Source organism: Mustelus asterias, chromosome 14 (assembly GCF_964213995.1).
Source record: "Mustelus asterias chromosome 14, sMusAst1.hap1.1, whole genome shotgun sequence".
Taxonomy (NCBI): Eukaryota; Metazoa; Chordata; class Chondrichthyes; order Carcharhiniformes; family Triakidae; genus Mustelus; species Mustelus asterias.
The window spans coordinates 94,961,006-94,980,384 of NC_135814.1; the positions used below are offsets into that span (position 1 = coordinate 94,961,006).

Genomic DNA, 19,379 nt, shown 5'->3' on the forward strand with positions numbered 1-19,379 from the left:
AAACAGGGGTTGCTATGCCTTAACAAGGCAGTAACTGAACACAGGTCCCTTGTGCGTTGTGTTCCTGAGAGAATTACGACTTCCTGACGGAGGCACGACTCTGGCACGCGTGACCAAAACGACAGTGGATTGATTAGGGCCTGTCCTGTGAATACGTGACTGGAAACATGATCAGTGTCAACAATATCTGTATAAGGACTGAAGATTCAGAACAATAACCCAGGATCAACCACACTGGAAAAGAAGCAGCAAGACCCCTGGTCTGAGACTCGGAGACATCGGAACAAAGCTCAACAGGAGGGAAACTGATCGGTTCACCCTGCTGTGGGTAGTATCTCTAAGTCCAAGTCGTGAGATGGGATATTTCATGAAGCTTTGATACCTTTTAAATACTTTGTGTAGAATGAAGTAAAGACAGAGGTTACCGTTACTTGGTTTGTTGCCTGATGTAATTTTGTGGTAACTTGGTAAAGTACAATAATTCCGAGAGTTTGAGTGTCTCTAACCATGGCACCAGTTTGACGGCAACAGTCCGTTGACGCTGGTAAGTGGTGAGAATTGGCTAGAGTCGAGTGGGATGGTGGGAGCATAGAGGACCCCAGGTGGGGGGAGGGGTGAAAGGCCAGGAGCGAACCTCGGGGAGAGGCACAGCGATTTGTTAATCCACGACGATGAGTGGGCACAGGGGCGAGGATGGGGGGAGGTGGTGGGCAGGCCTGGCGGTTGGCGAATGATTTTGGCTAGGGGCCGGAGACCGGCATGGCAAGACGGTGGCGTTACCAGGAGAGAAGCCAGTGGAAGAAAGTGGCTCTTGGTATGATGGGCCGATGGGCCTCTTTGTGGGCTGTGTGACACAATGTGAGGAGGACTGGAAGCAGTACAGGCAGGAGGATACATAGAAAATTCAAACTCGACGCCCAGGTGTGAGAGGAAACAGTGTGACCTTCTTTCTGATGGAACCATGAGCTTAACCAACAATAAGCTTGGCACTACTCATGGTAAACCTGTCGGAAAATGGCAGGAGCATGGCACTTGAGTATTATTCTGCTGCTAAAGGAAGGTGGGTGTCCTTCTCAGGAGCTAACAGTTGGCGGATAATTTCTGAAAGGAACATTTCAGTCAGGCATGGTTATGACTGGTAAACAGAACACCAATGTTGTTGGGTTGCGAGGACGTTTAAGAAACGGCAGACGTTCTGGTTCCGATGTGGAGCGTGCCACAGAGAGTTGAATGTTAGATGAGTTGGGAAATTGGAAAAAAATTGGAAAAAAACTGGAAAATTGGGCGGGGATCCTGGATTCAGGATTCAATCCTGGACCGGGGAGCGGCGCGGGCTTGGAGGGCCGAAGGGCCTGTTCCTGTGCTGTATTGTTCTTTGTTCTCTTTGTTCTTTGAGTTTCCCCAACTGAGACAGCACTGACTGCCCAATCATGAGTGTGCTGAGAAACAGCACTGGCAGTGTGGCACAATTATGCTTGTTTGAGAGGCTGCATATATTCATAAACAGCCCTCTGCGGGAGGAAGGAACACCTACACACATTTGTCAAGTTAAACGAAAGCATTGGGGGGGTAACGAGTGGGATTTTCCCATTGCACTCACCCCAATGCTGGAAAATTCTGTCCAAGGTCAACAGACCTTTGTCTGCTCCGTGTCCCGCCTGCTACGATTCCGTGGCGGTTGGGATGGGAAAATTGGGCCCCAATGGGCTCCCTGGTGCATTTCCCATGGCAACGCTTCGACCCATCAACCAACTTGCCAACCAATCAGCATCCCTTTTTTTGCGCGACGTAAATTGGGGCCCCCTTTCCAAATTGCGCAACCTGGCATCTGTCGATGGGCGCGCGCCCAGGTTCCAACACCATGGTGGGGATTGCATCACCTCGCTTGGGCGAGCCTCGTAAAATCCTGCCGGAGGCCAACGGAGAATTCCGTTCTGCGAGCCTCGCCCGTCCGATTCCGGGGTGGGCGAGGCGGTAAAATTCCAGCTCATACCTCCTGCTTCAGCAACGATAGAGAAATGTCCCTCGGAGCACGACTGCTCCCATTGCCTCCCGAGGGAAAGCTCTCTCCCTCCCCCCCCCCCACCCGCCCCCCGGTCAACGCTCCCCGTTCTTTGCTGGCCCGTACCTGATGATGGTGCCACTTCCCAAGTCACCGTCGGTTGCCCGGTGCCGTGGTTGGTTTGGACATCCAAGTTGATGGGTGGGGAGAGTTCTAGAGAAAGGACGCAGGGGGAGAGAGTGAGTTTGGTACAACAGCAATTGGAACAGCAACAGCCACTATTAATATAGCACCGCTTACCTGGGTAAAAAAAAACACATCCCAAGATGCTGCGCAGGAACATCCTGACGGATCCCACGCCCAGGTAAGAAGAAACTCCCAGAAATCCTGAGAGATCGGAGCACGTGTGGGAGAAAGGGAGCGGGGGTGGTTGTGTTCAGACACAGGTAATCGGGAAGGAGGGGCAGAAACAGTTGGGCCTTGAGTTGTGAGGCTGGGGAAGGGGAATGGGATTTGCTGCATTAGACTATAAGATATAGGAGCAGAATTAGGCCATTCAGCCCATCAAGTCTGCTCCGCCATTCGATCATGGCTGATAAGTTTCTCAACTCCATTCTCCTACCTTTCCCCCGTAACTTTTGACCCCCTTACCAATCAAAGACCTATCTATCTCTGTCTTAAATAAACTCAATGACCTGGCCTCCACAGCCTTTTGTGGCAATGAATTCCACAGATTCACCACCCCCTGGCTGAAGAACTTCCTCCTCATCTCAGTTCTAAAGGGTCATCCCTTTACTCTGAGGCTGTGCCCTCGGATCCCAGTCTCTCCGACTAATGGAAACATCTTCCCCACGTCCACTCTATCCAGGCCTTTCAGTATTCTGCATTGCTCGATAAGAGAGCTGGCATTGATCTGACGGGCTGAAGGGTCTCCTTCACTGCTCCAATGACTACGGGCTGGATTTTAGCCGGGGAGAAGGTGGGGGCCAGGGGTGCTGTTCCAGCCCATGGTGGCACCACTCGCCCAATCACATGTCGTCAGATTGGGGGGGGGGCGGACAATTAGAGGAGCAAAGCCTGGCGGGGGCAGGGGTGGGTTGGGAGGCCTCCACATCCAATCAGTGCTCTTGATGCCATGCGGAAAAGGGGCAGAATCTGTGAACAGGAAGTAGGTCACGGCTGGAATTCATAGAATAGAAATCATAGAAACCTTACAGTGCAGAAGGAGGCCATTCGGCCCATCGAGTCTGCACCGACCACAATCCCACCCAGGCCCTACCCCCACATATTTACCCGCTAATCCCTCTAACCTACGCATCCCAGGACTCTAAGGGGCAATTTTTTTTTTTTAACTTGGCCAATCAACCTAACCCGCACATCTTTGGACTGTGGGAGGAAACCGGAGCACCCGGAGGAAACCCACACAGACACGAGGAGAATGTGCAAACTCCACACAGACAGTGACCCGAGCCGGGAATCAAACCCGGGACCCTGGAGTTGTGAAGCAGCAGTGCTAACCACTGTGCTACCGCGCCGCTCCCCCCCCACTCCCGCTCCACTCCAAATCAGCCTTTTTCATTTAATTGAAATCTCAAAAAAAAGATAAAAAGACAAAGAAGGACCTTCTCCGACAGAATTTCAGACATGGTAGGAATCAAAGGTCTCCGCTAAGCCCCTTGTTTTGGTTCCTTCTTTCAGAGTGTGGATGTCATTGGCTAGGCCAGCATTTATTGCCCTTCCCTAATTGCCCCTTGAGAAGGTTTAAGTTTCATTATTAACGTCACAAGTAGGCTTACGTCAACGTGCAGTGAAGTTACCGTGACGATCGAGCCAGCTTCTTGAATGGATGCAGTCCGTGTGGTGTAGGTACACCCACAGTGCTGTTAGGGAGGGAGTTCCAGGGTTTTGACCCAGCCACAGTGAAGGCCGATTAGCGGGTGGGCTTTGGAGAGGAGCTTTCAAGTGGTGCCTTCCACCCCCATCGTAGCCGACACAAAAGACTCCCAGACTAAATTCCAAGCTTGCCTGCTTTGGGAGTATTAGATCCAGCCCTCTGACTCCAACAACGGACCAGGCGAAAACAGGGCAGGTAACAGGTACAGGCAGGATGGGTTGAATGGCTTCCTCCTGTGTTATATTATTCTATAATTCCAGGTGACTGGTTCTGGTAGTGTTATCTTAGATATCAGTGAATCATATAGTACAGAAGGAGGCCATTCTGCCCATCGAGTCAGCACCGACCACAATCCCACCCAGGCCCTATCCCCATGACCCCCTGTATTTACCCTGCTAATCCCCTGACACTAAGGGGCAATTTAGCATGGCCAATCCACCTAACCCGCACATTCTTGGAGTGTGGGAGGAAACCGGAGCACCCTGAGGAAACCCATGCAGACACGGGGAGAACATGCAAACTCCACACAGAGTGAAGAGTCTTTAAGCAGGGGAGAATCGTGGACTCTAACTCCCATCTCCCATTCAGGGATAGATTCTACAATTGGATTTTTAAAAAAAGCTCTGACAAAGGGTCATCCAGACTCAAAACGTTGGCTCTATTCTCTCTCCACAGATGCTGTCAGACCTGCTGAGGTTTTCCAGCGTTCTCTGTTTTTGTTTCAGGATTCCAGCATCCGCAGTATTTTGCAATTATATTAAAACAAAACTCCTTCCATGCCCACTCAAAAATAACACGACGCTAGCAGCCCGTCCGTACTGAACTCCTCAGGGTCGCTCTGTCCAATTATCACAATGTGGAGATGCCGGCGTTGGACTGGGGTAAACACAGTAAGAAGTTTAACAACACCAGGTTAAAGTCCAACAGGTTTATTTGGCAGCAAAAGCCACACAAGCTTTCGAGGCTCTGAGCCCCTTCTTCAGGTGAGTGGGAATTCTGTTCACAAACAGAACTTATAAAGACACAGACTCAATTTACATGAATAATGGTTGGAATGCGAATACTTACAACTAATCCAGTCTTTAAGAAACAAAACAATGGGAGTGGAGAGAGCATCAAGACAGGCTAAAAAGATGTGTATTGTCTCCGCTCGACAATCACCAGGCAAGACTGTTCTCTTCCTGTTGGGGAGCACTTCAGCGGTCACGGGCATTCGGCCTCTGATATTCGGGTAAGCGTTCTCCAAGGCGGCCTTCGCGACACACGACAGCGCAGAGTCGCTGAGCAGAAACTGATAGCCAAGTTCCGCACACACAAGGACGGCCTCAACCGGGATATTGGGTTTATGTCACACTATTTGTAACTCCCACAGTTGCGTGGACCTGCAGAGTTTCACTGGCTGTCTTGTCTGGAGACAATACACATCTTTTTAGCCTGTCTTGATGCTCTCTCCACTCCCATTGTTTTGTTTCTTAAAGACTGGATTAGTTGTAAGTATTCGCATTCCAACCATTATTCATGTAAATTGAGTCTGTGTCTTTATAAGTTCTGTTTGTGAACAGAATTCCCACTCACCTGAAGAAGGGGCTCAGAGCCTCGAAAGCTTGTGTGGCTTTTGCTACCAAATAAACCTGTTGGACTTTAACCTGGTGTTGTTAAACTTCTTACTGCAATTATCACAAACCATGAGGTGAGAAAGATCTGGGGTAGGCGGCCATTGTACAGTGTCCATTCCCCCTCCCTCATCCCACCATTTCACACTGTCCATTCCCCCTCCCCCATGTAGCCATTGTACACCGTCCATTCCCCCTTCCTTGTGCAGCCATTGTACACCGTCCATTCCCCCTTCCTTGTGCGGCCATTGTACACCGTCCATTCTCCTTCCCTCATGATTTCTATCCTCATTGAGGGGAATGCACCATGAAAATCCGGAGAGGCACTCCACTTCCAGCTAAACGGGTCTCATAGGAACAAAAATAACAGAAATCACAAATCCGAGGGGATCTTGGCTGATTAAAAGGCCAGGAAGATGATCATTTGTGAACTTGACATTGCTCATAGCTCATGAATAGAACATTGTCAGATTTCAGTCATCAAAAGGAGTTATTAGGGCAAACAACCAGAATCTCTTTCAAAGAGGGATGTTTTAAGGAGTGCTTTCAGACAGAAGGGACAAAGAGGTTTGATGGAAGGAGTTCCACAGCTTCCGGGCCTGGATGGACAGATGAAGGCCGGGTGGCCATCTTGGTGTCAAGGAAATGAAGGGATTGCGCAAAGAGAGCAGGATCGGAGCAGTGGAGACATCTCAGGGCTTGCGAGAGGTGTAGATGGACTCACCGGTGACCACAGTCTTGGTGATGGGAATGTCATGTTCCACATCGTTCACTAGCAGTGTGATGGAAATGGTGTATTCGGTGCCAGGGGTCAAGCTGGAGATCGTGATGGTTCCAGAGTCACTGGTTACTTCCCGAGGCTGTTCTCCGCCTTGGCTGGGCCGGACTCCGACCTAATAGGAACGACGGAGGAGAATCAATGAATCACACAGCACCATTCGGCCCATCCTGCCTGTACCCGCTCTTTAAAGAGCTATCCGATTAGCCCCCGTTCCCCAGCTCCATTCCCACAGCCTGTACAATCTTCTTTCTGAATAACTCTCTGATTCCCTTTTGAAAGTTCCTGTTAAATCTGCTTCCAAACCCTTTGAGGCTGGGTAATCCAGACCAGAATGTATTTCCAAAGTGTCGTTTGGCTTCCGACCCTCTACTTCTTATGCTAGAAATGGCCAGGATTTTCCAGACTTTTCCATTGGCATTGGTATGACCGGGAAATCCCGCCAACGTGAACAGCCAGAACATTCCAACCTCAAAATGACCCAAAGCCCAAAGGTGTCCAGATCACCAACAACCTGTCCTGGTCCCCCCATGCCGACACTATAGTTAAGAAAGCCCACCAATACCTCTACTTTCTCAGGAGACTAAGGAAATTTGGCATGTCCGCTTCAACTCTCACCAACGTTTACAGATGCACCATAGAAAGCATTCTTTCTGGTTGTATCACAGCTTGGTATGGCTCCTGCTCTGCCCAAGACCGCAAGGAACTACAAAAGGTCGTGAATGTAGCCCAATCCATCACGCAAACCAGCCTCCCATCCACTGACTCTGTCTACACTTCCCGCTGCCTCGGAAAAGCAGCCGGCATAAATAAGGACACCGGCCATTCACTCTTCCACCTTCTTCCGTCGGGAAAAAGATACAAAAGTCTGAGGACACGTACCAACCGACTGAAGAACAGCTTCTTCCCTGCTGCCATCAGACTTTTGAATGGACCTACCTCACATTAAGTTGATCTTTCTCCACACCATAGCTATGACTGTAACACTATATTCTGCACCCTTTCCTTTCCTTCTCTATGAACAGTATGCTTTGTCTGTATAATGCGCAAGAAACAATACTTTTCACTGCATCCTAATACACGTGACAATAATAAATTAAATCAATTCAAGCACTTTCATAGAAATCATAGACTCCCTACAGTGCAGAAGGAGGCCATTCGGCCTACCGAGTCTGCACCGACCACAATCCCACCCAGGCCCTATCCCCATAACCCCATGCATTTACCCTGGCTAGTTTCCCTGACAATAAGGGGCAATTTAACATGGCCAACCCACCTAACCCGCACATCTTTGGACTGTGGAAGGAAACCCACGCAGACACGGGGAGAACGTACAAACTCCACATAGACAGGGACCAAAGCCGGGAATCGAACCCTGGTTCCTGGTGCTGTGAGGCAGCAGTGCTAACCACTGTGCCACTGTGCTGCCCACAAAATTTATGTATTAGTGTCACAAGTAGGTTTGCATTAAAATGCAATGAAATTACTGTGAAAATCCCCGAGTGCCACACTCTGGCCCCTGTTCGGGTACACTGAGGGAGAATTTAGCATGGCCAATGCACCTAACCAGCACATCTTTCGGACTGTGGGAGGAAACTGGAGCACCCGGAGGAAACCCACGCAGACACGGGGAGAACGTGCAAACTCCACACAGACAGTGACCCAACCGGGAATCGAACTCGGTCCCTAGCGCTGTGAGGCAGCAGTGCTAACCACGGTGCCACCCTGCCGTTGTATACCTGGTGCCAAACATTCCGCTTTTCCTTCCATTCTAAAACCGATAAAGCCTTGATGCCCTTACCCTGAATGCTGTCTTGGGCATGGGTGCCCAGGTGATGGTGACAGCCGTCTCGGTCACCTCGGTGTTAAAGTTAGGTATCGGGCCCACTGTCTCATCTGCAATGTTGTCAGAAAAGGCAAAATGAGTAAGATTTGGTGGGCTTTGGGCCTTGTTTCCTTGTGCGGGAGTAGGGCAGGTGAGTGGGGGATTGGTGGATCAAACCCCTCCAGTTCCTGAGTTCCTCTTCCAGGCCTGACAAACCGGGCCTTGGCAATGTAGACCTGGAATCCACATTAGAGGGGGGTGTGATATTAGAGAAGGGCCCTGAGGAGATTCACCAGGATGTTGCCTGGGCCGGAGAGATTTACTTTTGGAGAGAGACTGGATAGACTGGGGCTGTTTTCCTTGGAGCAGAGGGAGGCGTGATTAGAGATGTATAAAATGATGAGGGACAGAGATAGAGTAGACTAGAAGAAATGTTTCCCCTCGGTGGAGGGATCAATGACTTGGGGGCACAGGTTTAAGGTAAGTTTAAGTTAATTTATTAGTGTCACACGTAGGCTTACATTAACACTGCAATGAAGTTACTATGAAAATCCCCTAGTCGCCACACTCCTGTGCCTGTTCAGGTACACTGAGGGAGAATTTAGCACGGCCAATGCACCCTAACCAGCACGTCTTTCGGACTGTGGGAGGAAACCGGAGGAAACCCACGCAGACACGGGGAGAACGTGCAGACTCCACACAGACAGCGAACCCGGGTCCCTGTCGCTGTGCTCACCACGGCAGAAGGTTTAGAGGGAATGTGAGGATAAATTTTTTCACCCAGAGGGTGGTGGGAGCCTGGAACTCACTGCCTGAAAGGGTAGCGGAGGCAGAGACCCTCATAACATTTAAGAAGTACTTAGATGGGCACTTGCGATGCCAAGACATCCAAGGCTATGGGCCAACTGCTGGAAAATGGCATTGGAATAGTTAAGTGGCTGTTTTTGTGTGGTGCATACTGGTGCTAGGTCACCAAGCACAGTGTCTCTTTACACCCTTGTTTTAAATATCAAGCACCGGCAGAGGGGTACTGGGGTATCGTCATGAACGATTCCACTCCCCCACAACCCCTGGGTTGGCCAACACTTGACATTAAGGTTTGGCCAAAATTGATGGCCAATAATTTCCTCATGTAATGGACAATAAGTGGGGGAGGGGGGCAACATGAGCAGCGCTACAAAGGAACCTGAAACGAAATCGAGGGAGGCAACCGAGGTAGGTTTAGAATAATTCTTTAAATTCTAATGGAGAAAGTAACGGGACTTAAGAAAGACAATCCTTCGCAACCTGACGGATTGCGATCCCAAGAATTAAACAAATTAGGAAATTGCTGGTGAGGCGATTATAGGTCTCTAGACCTTCGCGAAACTGTAAAATTGTAAATGTTACTGTGGCATTTGGCGCCAGTTGTGTCGTGGGGGAGGGGAAGAAACCTGGAATCTAATATCAGAGGTGCACAGCACTCGGGCAAGGACGACGCACGAGGGCTGGTGTTGCAACACAATTATTGGGTCACCCACAACCACCCACCCTGAGGCCTCAGACTGGTGTGCGTCGAGCCACAGGACGGTGGATGCCAAGCATGTGTTCTTAATGGAGCAAGGCTGGTCCATCCCGGCCAGCAACAAGCATGGGGTTTGGGTAGGGGGGTGGAGGGTGGGGAGGGGTGGGGCGAGGGGTGGGGCGTGAGGTAGGGGAGCCCTCTCTCGATTTTCAGGTGTTAAGTGCTGGTGGCGATCTCGGCCTTGCTGGTGTCAAGGCTTGGCAGAAGGTTCTCCCGGGTGGGCGCCCAGTGGTTGTTGGTACATCCCATGAAGTATCCCAGGAGCGGCGCCCAGGGACGAGCCGGTGGAGGGCTGTCGGGATGACAAGGTGAGGAAAAAGGGATCGGAAGGGAAGATAGGGAGAGCGTGGTCAGAACAGACAAAGAGAGCAAAAGACTTACGAGTTGTTACAGACTCGTGCACCCTCGAACTTGTTAAATCGCCTTGCTTAGCGGTGAGAGTGATGACGTACGTAGTCCCGGGCGACAAACCAGACAGCTTACGGCGGGGAGTGGCTGGCCCAAACCTAACGCTTTTGGGTTGTGACTCAAGCGATGGGCCCCAGGTCAGAAGGTAGGTGGTAACCTTGGCTCGAGGTGGTGTCCAGGTCAACACTACTGAGGTGTCCGTGATGTCATCAAACCTGAGGTTGGTTGGAGAATCCATCTCTGAGTGAGAAACAGTCAACATGTCAGAGATTACCTCTGTGGTGGGTTTTGGTGTCAACCTTTTAATTGATCCTTCAAGTGGCCAGACCAAGTCGCAGAGATCTCTTAAACAGCTGTTGTAATCAAGCTGTATAGCTGGGATCCTGGAAGGTCACAGGTTACAGTCTGCAACCCGCCAGAGTGCAGGATTCAGAGATACACAAGCAGTTATGGGGGGAGAATTTTCCCATCGCGGCGGACCATGGAAAAGTCCGTTCGCCTCAGGGGGGTTTTCCGGTTTTGGGGTGAGCGCGGCCGGAAAAACCCGCCCATTGTTTCAAATTCGATTACAGGTAATTAACATATACCAATCACAGTGTCGGAGTTATCACTATCCACTCAGAGTTATTGATTAAGGTTACATCGTGTAGAAACTCAAACCAATCACAATCACCTTACACTTGCTCCATTACCACATCCAATCGGCCTGAAGATTTAGTCCATCATTGTTGCAAGTTCTCATTGTCCCCGTTTGTGTCGGTCTCTGTGGATGTAGCATCCCTACAGTGCAGAAGGAGGCCATTCGGCCCATCGAGTCTGCGCCGACCACAATCCCACCCTGGCCCTATCCCCGTAACCTCTCATATTTACCCTGCTAATCCCCCTGACATTGGGTTAATTTAGCACGGCCAATGCACCTAACCCGCACATCTTTGAACTGTGGGAGGAAACCGGAGCACCCGGAGGAAACTCACGCAGACACAGGGAGAACGTGCAGACTCCGCACAGTGACCCGAGGCTGGAATTGAACCTGGGTTCCTAGCGCTGTGAGGCAGCGGTGCTAACCACACCCTATTTCCAGTTCCAGATGTCTGATTTAATGAATTCTCTCTGACTAATGGCCTTGGCACTTATCTGTGAAGACTTTTATAAAAGACCCTTTTTTTTTCATAGCAGCTTGTATGATTTTCAGCCTCTTAGAAAACAGCACAATGTCACGAATGGGTTAACTCTTCAACAGAGACTCCAGGGCAGAATCTTCCCGTCCTCCCCGCCATGCGAATCGTAGCGGGCGGGACACAGACCATGCAACGGTCCGTTGACCTCGGGTGGGATTTTCCGCCATTTTACAAGGATTTCGGGAAAAGGGCAGGCCGTTGCGACTAATTGGATATCTCTGCCAAAGGGCAAGGGCTAGGACAGCCGTGGCGGGCTGAATGGCCTCTTGGGGTTGGAAGAGTTCCAGAAGTAACCAAAATGTGATCGTATTTCTTCCATTTCTCACTCTCTCCCTCCCTCGCTCCCTCTCTTGTGCTTGATCGCGAGCGGATAACCTTGGGAAAACACCAGGAACGGCACGCAAGAATCAGGGAGAGTGTCAGTGTTGGAGGAGGAGGAATCTCCCTGGCGAGGTGTTAAGCTGAGATGCTGGTTACTCCCCCAGAGTCCAAGGGAAAGATCCCATGGCACTATTCTGAAGATGAGCCAGTGGGGGAGGAGACTGCATCCCCACAGGGATTGTAGCATCAATGAAATCCTTTCTTGCTCAGTTGTAAAAAGGCCAGGGGCGCCCCGGATTTATATAAACCGCTCTGTAAATACAAGTCTGTTCTTTAAATAGTTTCTCCCAGCCTTGCACTCAACCCAAGTGGCAGGAAGGCCAATGGCCGTTTACATGATGACTCTGTGACCCCCGCGCCCTGGGACGGTTCCAAATCCGATAGGCCCCACTGAAGCGGCAAGTGTGAACAGTTGGATGCAGCTGGCTTCGGGAGAGGGGAGTTCAAGCATATGGGAGAGGAGTCAATGCGTGCGACTCACACCAGAAACATCGGTGAAAGGCCTTCCAGACCCGCGACATCTTCACCTTTCTAATCCAACAACAGCCCTTTCACTGACTGGAATCCATAACAAAGGGGGAGTTGGGTAAACACACAAAAAGGAACATTTTACAAGGATTTGGGGAAAAGGGCAGGTCATTGCGACTAATTGGAGAGCTCTGCCAAAGGGCGAGGGCTAGGATAGCCATTGCGGGCTGAATGGCCTCTTGGTGTTGGAAGAGTTTGCAAGGTAACAAAAATGTGATCGTATTTCTTCCATTTCTCCTTCTCTCCCACTCTCTCGCTCCCTTTCTCTCCCGCTCCTTCGCTCCCCCCTTCTCTCTCTCTCTTTCTCACTCTCACTGTCTCCTTCACTCCCTCTCTCTCTCTTCTCTCTCTCTCGCAGTGTCAGTAGCTGTCCCTGTACTTTGTTCAGACGCTCTATCAGGGAGACAGCATGTTGGCATGTCAAGATGCTATTCAGCTGTGGGGTGCTTCACATTTGAGCCCAATCCCTTTTTACCTCAAACAGTGACCAGGAGTCAGACCGCCCACCTCCGTTGCCTTTGCTGATATTGTCCCCCCGCAACGCCCTTCCTGAGAGGGTGCTGAGGCCAATTGTCCCGTCACTTGGCCCAGCCCTGGGCAGCTCAGTCTGACTCAGTACTTACTGGTGGTGTGCTCCGCCACTAGGGGGGTGCTCTCAATCAGTCGGTTCATGGCGTACACCTCAAAGCGGTAGGTGGTCCCCGGCAACAGGTTGGTGATATCAATGTAGCTGGCAGTGAAGGGAGGGACCTCGATGAGCTTCTGTTGGGGAATGCTGATGGGCAGCAGGGTGAACCGATAGCCTGTGGTCTCCATTTCAGACGGGGTCCACGCCACAATTACCTGCGTCTCAGACACATCGGTGAAGACCATGTTTGTTGGAGTGTCCACCTCAACTGGAAGAGAGAGTGATGGTGAGAAAGATCAAACACAGTCACATACACAGCCCCGGTCATCCCCACACCTCCCCCAGCCGGCTGCACATTCCCTACCTCCTCCCCTTCCCCTCCACATTCCCTCCCTCCTCCCCTTCCCCTCCACATTCCCTCCCTCCTCCCCTTCCCCTCCACATTCCCTCCCTCCTCCCTTCCCCTCCACATTCCCTCCCTCCTCCCCTCCACATTCCCTCCCTCCCCCCCTCCTCTTCCACATTCTCTCCCTCCTCCCCTTCCCCTCCACATTCTCTCCCTCCTCCTCCTCCACATTCCCTCCCTCCTCCCTTTCCCTCCACATTCTCTCCCTCCTCCTCCTCCACATTCCCTCCCTCCCCCCCTCCTCTTCCACATTCTCTCCCTCCTCCCCTTCCCCTCCACATTCTCTCCCTCCTCCTCCTCCATATTCCCCCTCTCCTCCTCCTCCATATTCCCTCCCTCCTCCCCTTTCCCTCCACATTCCCTCCCTCCTCCCCTTTCCCTCCACATTCCCTCCCTCCTCCCCTTCCCCTCCACATTCCCTCCATCCTCCTCCCACGGGGTTAGCGGTGATTATCTTTACTGGCCTAGTAATCCACGGGTGAACAATTATCATCTTTACTGGACTAGTAACCCATCGGGTTAGTGGTAATTATCTTTACTGGACTAGGATTCTCCCAATCTCGCTCACACCTCCTAGGTGATGACACGAGGTGGCCGGTGTCTTAACTGTGTACTGCACACAAAACAATCATCTACAGGGATGTACCCTCCCACCAGTGGAAAACCAAGGCTTAATTTGTCTCTCCGTGCACCCCTCCGTCTGCACCGGCCCCCGACCGCCCGCCGCAAGTCAAAGGCTTGGATTTTCCAGTGGAGGATTTCCGGAAAGGACCTTTAAACCCCGCCCGAGAATCGTCAGCTGAAAACCGTGCACTGCAGTGCCGAGGGAGCGCCGCACGGTCAGCCGCGCAGACGGCCAAATTGAAGACATTCCCCTCTTAGAGGATCCCGTGATCCCGCAGCTCCACCCCCCTCCGCTCCCTGCCCCGGGTCCCCCTCCCCCTCGGGGTCCCCCTTCCCTCCCAGCCCCTTTGCTGCCCCGGGTCCCCCTCCCCCTTGGGGTCCCCCTTCCCTTCCAGCCCCTTTGCTGCCCCGGATCCCCCTCCACCCCGGGGTCCCCCTCCTCTTCCACCCCCTTTGCTGCCCTGGGGCCCCCCTCCCCTTCTACCCCCCCCCTGCCCCTTCCACCCCCCCCCCTCCATGCCGAGGTCCCCCTCCTCTCCCTGCCCCGGGCCCCCCTCTCGCAGATGCCTCAGCTCGTGGAATCTTGCTGTGCCGAAACGGGCTGCGGGCGTCCTCCCTACGTCACCATGGCGACCACGCTTCCGAACTGGGCCTTAGGCCTCGGAAGGGGAGAGGGGGCGAACTGAAAGAAAAATGTCGACACAGAAGGGTCGGTGGGGGAGCTGGGTTGGGGTCGGGAGGTGGTGGAGGGGCGGGGGGGGGGGGGAGCGGGGGAGCGCGGGGGGGTGGCTGGCGGTGTGCTTCTCCAGGCAAGAGGGAACATCCTGCACCGTCGACAGAATGAGCCAGACTTTAGCCTCCAGCAGGAATAATGTTTCCCAGTGGAACGCTTGGAACAGACAGATGGCTGCGTGGAGCAAATATTCACCAGGCAGCACAATCCCAGTATCATTAGGCTATATCAGACAAGGCAGATTGCTAGCAGAGTGAATTTTGCCCCTATATGGTCACGGCGGCCTTGGAACAGGCCAGGCTGAGACAGAAAACAAAGGCCTGAACTTTCTGCACATTCCTCCCCCTGACTCCTGCTGCCTGTGGCCTAGCCTGCCGGCCATTCCCAAGGGAACTGTAAGCTGACACTTCGGGGCGACCTCTTGATTACATTTCGGAGAAAGCGCAGGGAAACCGTCAGGACTGGATCTCGGCAATCAGCCTGAAATGGATGGATGTTTGGGAACGCCGCTCGCTGACCCCTGACCCCCCCTCCAGCTGGTCCAGGCCGCATCAGGCTGTTGTTCCTTTCCCCTGTGCTTGGGATTTTCAAAGCGGCTTGTTTTTCATCGGAGTGAGAGAGAGAGAGGGAAGGATTGCAACAAAAGTCATTCTCCTCTGGGGAAGAGTTCCCAGTTGTCATTTAACGGCCCAAGTCGTTGTTTTTTGCAACATCTTTTCCACGAATTAGCAGCCCATTGCCAACTGATTAGCTGGTGATGAGACTCCACATGAGACTGTCCCTGACCCCCGTCCTTTCTCTCTCTCTGCCTCAGAGAGGGGTTTCGTTGAGCGGAAAGCTTTTGAGGACGCGTAGAGGACAATACAAATGCACGTTTCTTTTCTGTCTCTCTCTCTTTCAAGGTTTTTTCCTCTGCACCTCAAACCAAACAGGTCCCTGGATTCACCCACCCCCCCCGACTCACTCCACCTCCCCAACCCCCACCTCACCCACACCTCACCTCCGCCACACGCCCCCCCCTCCCCCTCCCCCAACCGGCTGGACACAGGGCCAAGCCATCTGAAGGCATTCAAACTGTGGTGACACGGTGGCACAGTGGTTAGCACTGCTACCTCACAGCGCCAGGGACCCGGGTTCGATTCCCAGCTCGGGTCACTGTCTGTGCGGAGTTTGCACGTTCTCTCCGTGTCTGCGTGGGTTTCCTCCGGGTGCTCCGGTTTCCTCCCACACTTCAAAAATGTGTGGGTTAGGTTGATTGGCCGTGCTAAAAATTGTCCCTTAGTGTCAGGAGGATTAAGAGGGTAAATATGTGGCGTTACGGGGATAGGGCCTGGGTGGGATTGTGGTCGGTGCAGACTCGATGGGCTGACTAGATTCCATGATTCTAAATCGCAAGGTCCGCACCCTGACCTTTGGTGGGGTCATGGGGCAAAGTGTAAGGCCATCTGTCACTCGAAGACGCATCGCTGTGGCAATTTCCATTTTGAAAGGAATCAACTTACATTTCTTTCCTGACTTTTGGCCCTCCCAAAATGTGCGACAACCAATCAAATACTTTGGGAGCGTCATTGTTGTAATGCGGGCAATATGGCTACCAACTTGCACACAGTAAACTCTGGCAAAGGGCACTGCTATAATGGCCCGATTGTCTTTCTTTCAGTGATGTTGGTTAATGGATGAATATTGGCCAGGGCGGTGGGGAGAATTCATCACCTCTTCAAAATGGTTCCACAGAATCCCTTACCTTCCCCTGAGATGGCTGAAAGGGCATTGGATTGACAGGCCATCTGATAGACACACAACCAGTGGGGGTGTCAATGCTCAAGTGCGTTTACACCGCTCCCCATTCTGACACCTAAACAAGGGTCTTGTTCCGGAGCCACAGGAAGTCAAGGTCATGGCTCTGTCTAAAAGGCTCATGGGAAACAGCGCAAGGTGAACGATCGGGCAAGTGTGGGGTGTTCCGAACAGTCGCACACGAATCGGGGATGGTGGGAAGGGTTTGAGTTGGCGGGAGTGGGCTTGCAGCACAAATCGGGAGCTGCAATCCCACTCCCGCCAGACCGCGGGGTAGGCTCGCTCGCCATTGGCCGCTGGTCAGTCCCGTCAAAGTCTACGATGTTTTACGTTGTCTGCCCTACCCGCCACGGCGGGGGGCGGGGGTGTTTTGCCTTTGGCAAGACTGGAAAATCCCACCACGGGAAGGTCTGGAAAATCTCACCCCGGGTCTGTGGAGCGCTCCCTTGAAACCGCTGCCCTTTCCCTGCAGAAAACTCAACACAAGGGCAACCTTTGCCATCCTTTCTTTGCCGCGTCATGCCTGCCTTTCTTTTCTCAGATTGCCCATCCACATGTGGCCACCTTGCCCTACCCGCGGATGCCGCCCCTGCACCTCCCTACTCTCAGATGCCACCCGCCTCCACACCCCAGCCTCTGGGCCTTCGCTTGGTACCTGGGTGCGGGATACCGGTGGTGGTCTGCTGGATGACCAGGGGCACACTCTCTTGGTTCTCCTCCACGGCGTAGATGCTGATGTTGTATTGGACGCCGGGGTACAGGTCGCTCAGAGTCAGCTGAGTCGAGGTGCTGGGCAGAATGATCTCCGTGCTACTGGCACCTTCCACTGACGGTGTGTATACCACACGGTAACCTTTAGATCCAAGCACAGGGCAAACCGTTAGCGATCACCCCCTGCCAGCAATTTGCCATTTTGACTTCTTATCCGCGAATCCCCCACCCCCCCACCCCCTCCCGTCACACTTTGCCCCTCAGTTTATCTCCTCCCTCCTCATCCCCTGGTGGAGGGTGATGGTGGCAGGGGCTTGAGTCCCCCGGGCAGCGACCACCGCTGGGATCAAGCTCAAATACCCCATGCCAACAGGCCTCAGATAGACGCAGATCCCTGCCAATTCCAACTCTACCCAGGCGTGCACCAACGTTAAGAGTATCGAGGGACATGAACTTTGACCTCTGCTCAAAGATGCCTTCCTGACGATAGAGGCCCTTCGGAGAACCTTCTGGTGAACAGGCCTGAGCCCTTCAAGGGACTGAACGGAAAATATCTAGGAACAGGAGGGATATGGGCCGAGTACGGATAACTGGGACTAGCTGGAAGGGCACCATGGTCGGCATGAACCAGTTGGGCCGAAGGGCCTGTGCTGTATTACTCTGTATGTCTATATTAGTCTTGAGAAAACCCATGCAGGGTTTATTAACCTCCCAAAGGACCAACAGCAGAAGGTTTTGACCTTTGAAGGGGGAACAAGAGGAATTCCTACTCGGATTCAGGCTGGATAAATCTATGGTAATTTCACAAAGCCATTACGTTGGGGGAAACATTACCCTACCTGTGATGGAGGCCTGAGGGCTGCACCATTGGCCTACCTGTGATGGGGGTCTAAGGTCTGCTTCATTGGCCTACCTGTAATGGAGGCCTGAGGCCTGCTCCATTGGCCTACCTGTGATGGGGGTCTAAGGTCTGCTCCATTGGCCTACCTGTGACGGGGGCCTGAGGCCTGCTCCATTGGCCTACCTGTGATGGGGGCCTGAGGCCTGCTCCATTGGCCTACCTGTGATGGGGGCCTGAGGCCTGCCCCATTGGCCTACCTGTGATGGGGGCCTGAGGCCTGCTCCATTGGCCTACCTGTGATGGGGGCCTGAGGCCTGCTCCATTGGCCTACCTGTGATGGGGATCTAAAGTCTGCTCCATTGGCCTACCTGTGATGGGGATCTAAAGTCTGCTCCATTACCCTACCTGTGATGGGGGCCTGAGGCCTGCTCCATTGGCCTACCTGTGATGGGGATCTAAAGTCTGCTCCATTGGCCTACCTGTGATGGGGGCCTGAGGCCTGCTCCAATGGATGGTCATGATGGTGTCTCCAACCTTTTTCACGGTGTGTTGAGTGGGGCTGTCGGGCGCTGTGAGGAAAGGCAAAACGTAACAGCGTCAAACAGTGGCTCTTCCCCCTCCAATAGGAAAGCACCAATGGAATGTCTCTATGGTAACTCACCCGTCACTGGCGTCTTTGTCAGGATCAATTTTTCTCCTTGATCCGTCAATTCGAAAACGTTCACCGTGTACTTGCGGCCAGGGAGCAAGTTTGGAATTGAAACTGATGTGGCCGTGCTTGGAACATCTGGATGTGAAAAGGAAATTGAGATTTAAAAGATCTTATGGCCTTCCGGATACGGACTCTAAGCACTGAATGGCTGTGCTTAGAGTCCGAATGACTGTTATCCCGATTCCCACAATTCCCCTTTACCCAGTCACCGTTCTACTCGATGATCCACAGTGACTCTCGCTGTCTAAAGGGTTTGATCTGAAAACTCTCCCTCTCCTTTACAAATCTCTCCATCGTTACATCCCTCCTCATCTCTGGACCCGCCCAAAGCCTCCTAGTTTTCTGTGCCTCTCGGCAAATCTCCCATCGCTCCCACCATTGGCGACCAGGCCTTCACCATCAGCGAGAGCATAGCCGGGATTTTCCAGCCCCTTCCCGATGTCGGAGGGGATAGGCCACGCAAAATGTTATAGACACCAGCGGGACAGAAAGATCCCGCCGGCGGCAGCCAATGGTGGGCTGTCTCCGTCGCCAGGGGCGGGGACAGAAAATCCCACCCCAGGAGATCCGGAAAATCCCTTTCTCTTCTGTTCAGTACCGCAAGCACACACACACGGGTGCACACCCACACATGTCCACACACAGGCACACATGTGAGCACTCAAACACGGGTGCTCTCAGACAGATGTGCACACACACGCCTGCAGCCACATGTCCACACACAGGCACACACATACATGCATGCACACACGGGGG

At 52.6% G+C, this 19,379-nt stretch overlaps 1 protein-coding gene across 1 annotated transcript in view; it reads right to left on the reverse strand.

The window, feature by feature from the left end:
• The window catches only part of LOC144503882 (fibronectin-like), a 153,952-nt gene that overhangs the window by 73,735 nt on the left and 60,838 nt on the right, over positions 1-19,379 (reverse strand). The window contains exons 16-23 of the mRNA XM_078228909.1: positions 18,573-18,698; positions 18,391-18,480; positions 17,015-17,212; positions 12,795-13,067; positions 10,058-10,324; positions 8,089-8,183; positions 6,234-6,402; positions 2,129-2,215 (exon numbers count right to left, since the gene is read on the reverse strand). Of these exons, the coding sequence (XP_078085035.1) occupies positions 2,129-2,215; positions 6,234-6,402; positions 8,089-8,183; positions 10,058-10,324; positions 12,795-13,067; positions 17,015-17,212; positions 18,391-18,480; positions 18,573-18,698 (1,305 nt within the window). The remainder of the gene's footprint in view (positions 1-2,128; positions 2,216-6,233; positions 6,403-8,088; positions 8,184-10,057; positions 10,325-12,794; positions 13,068-17,014; positions 17,213-18,390; positions 18,481-18,572; positions 18,699-19,379) is intronic.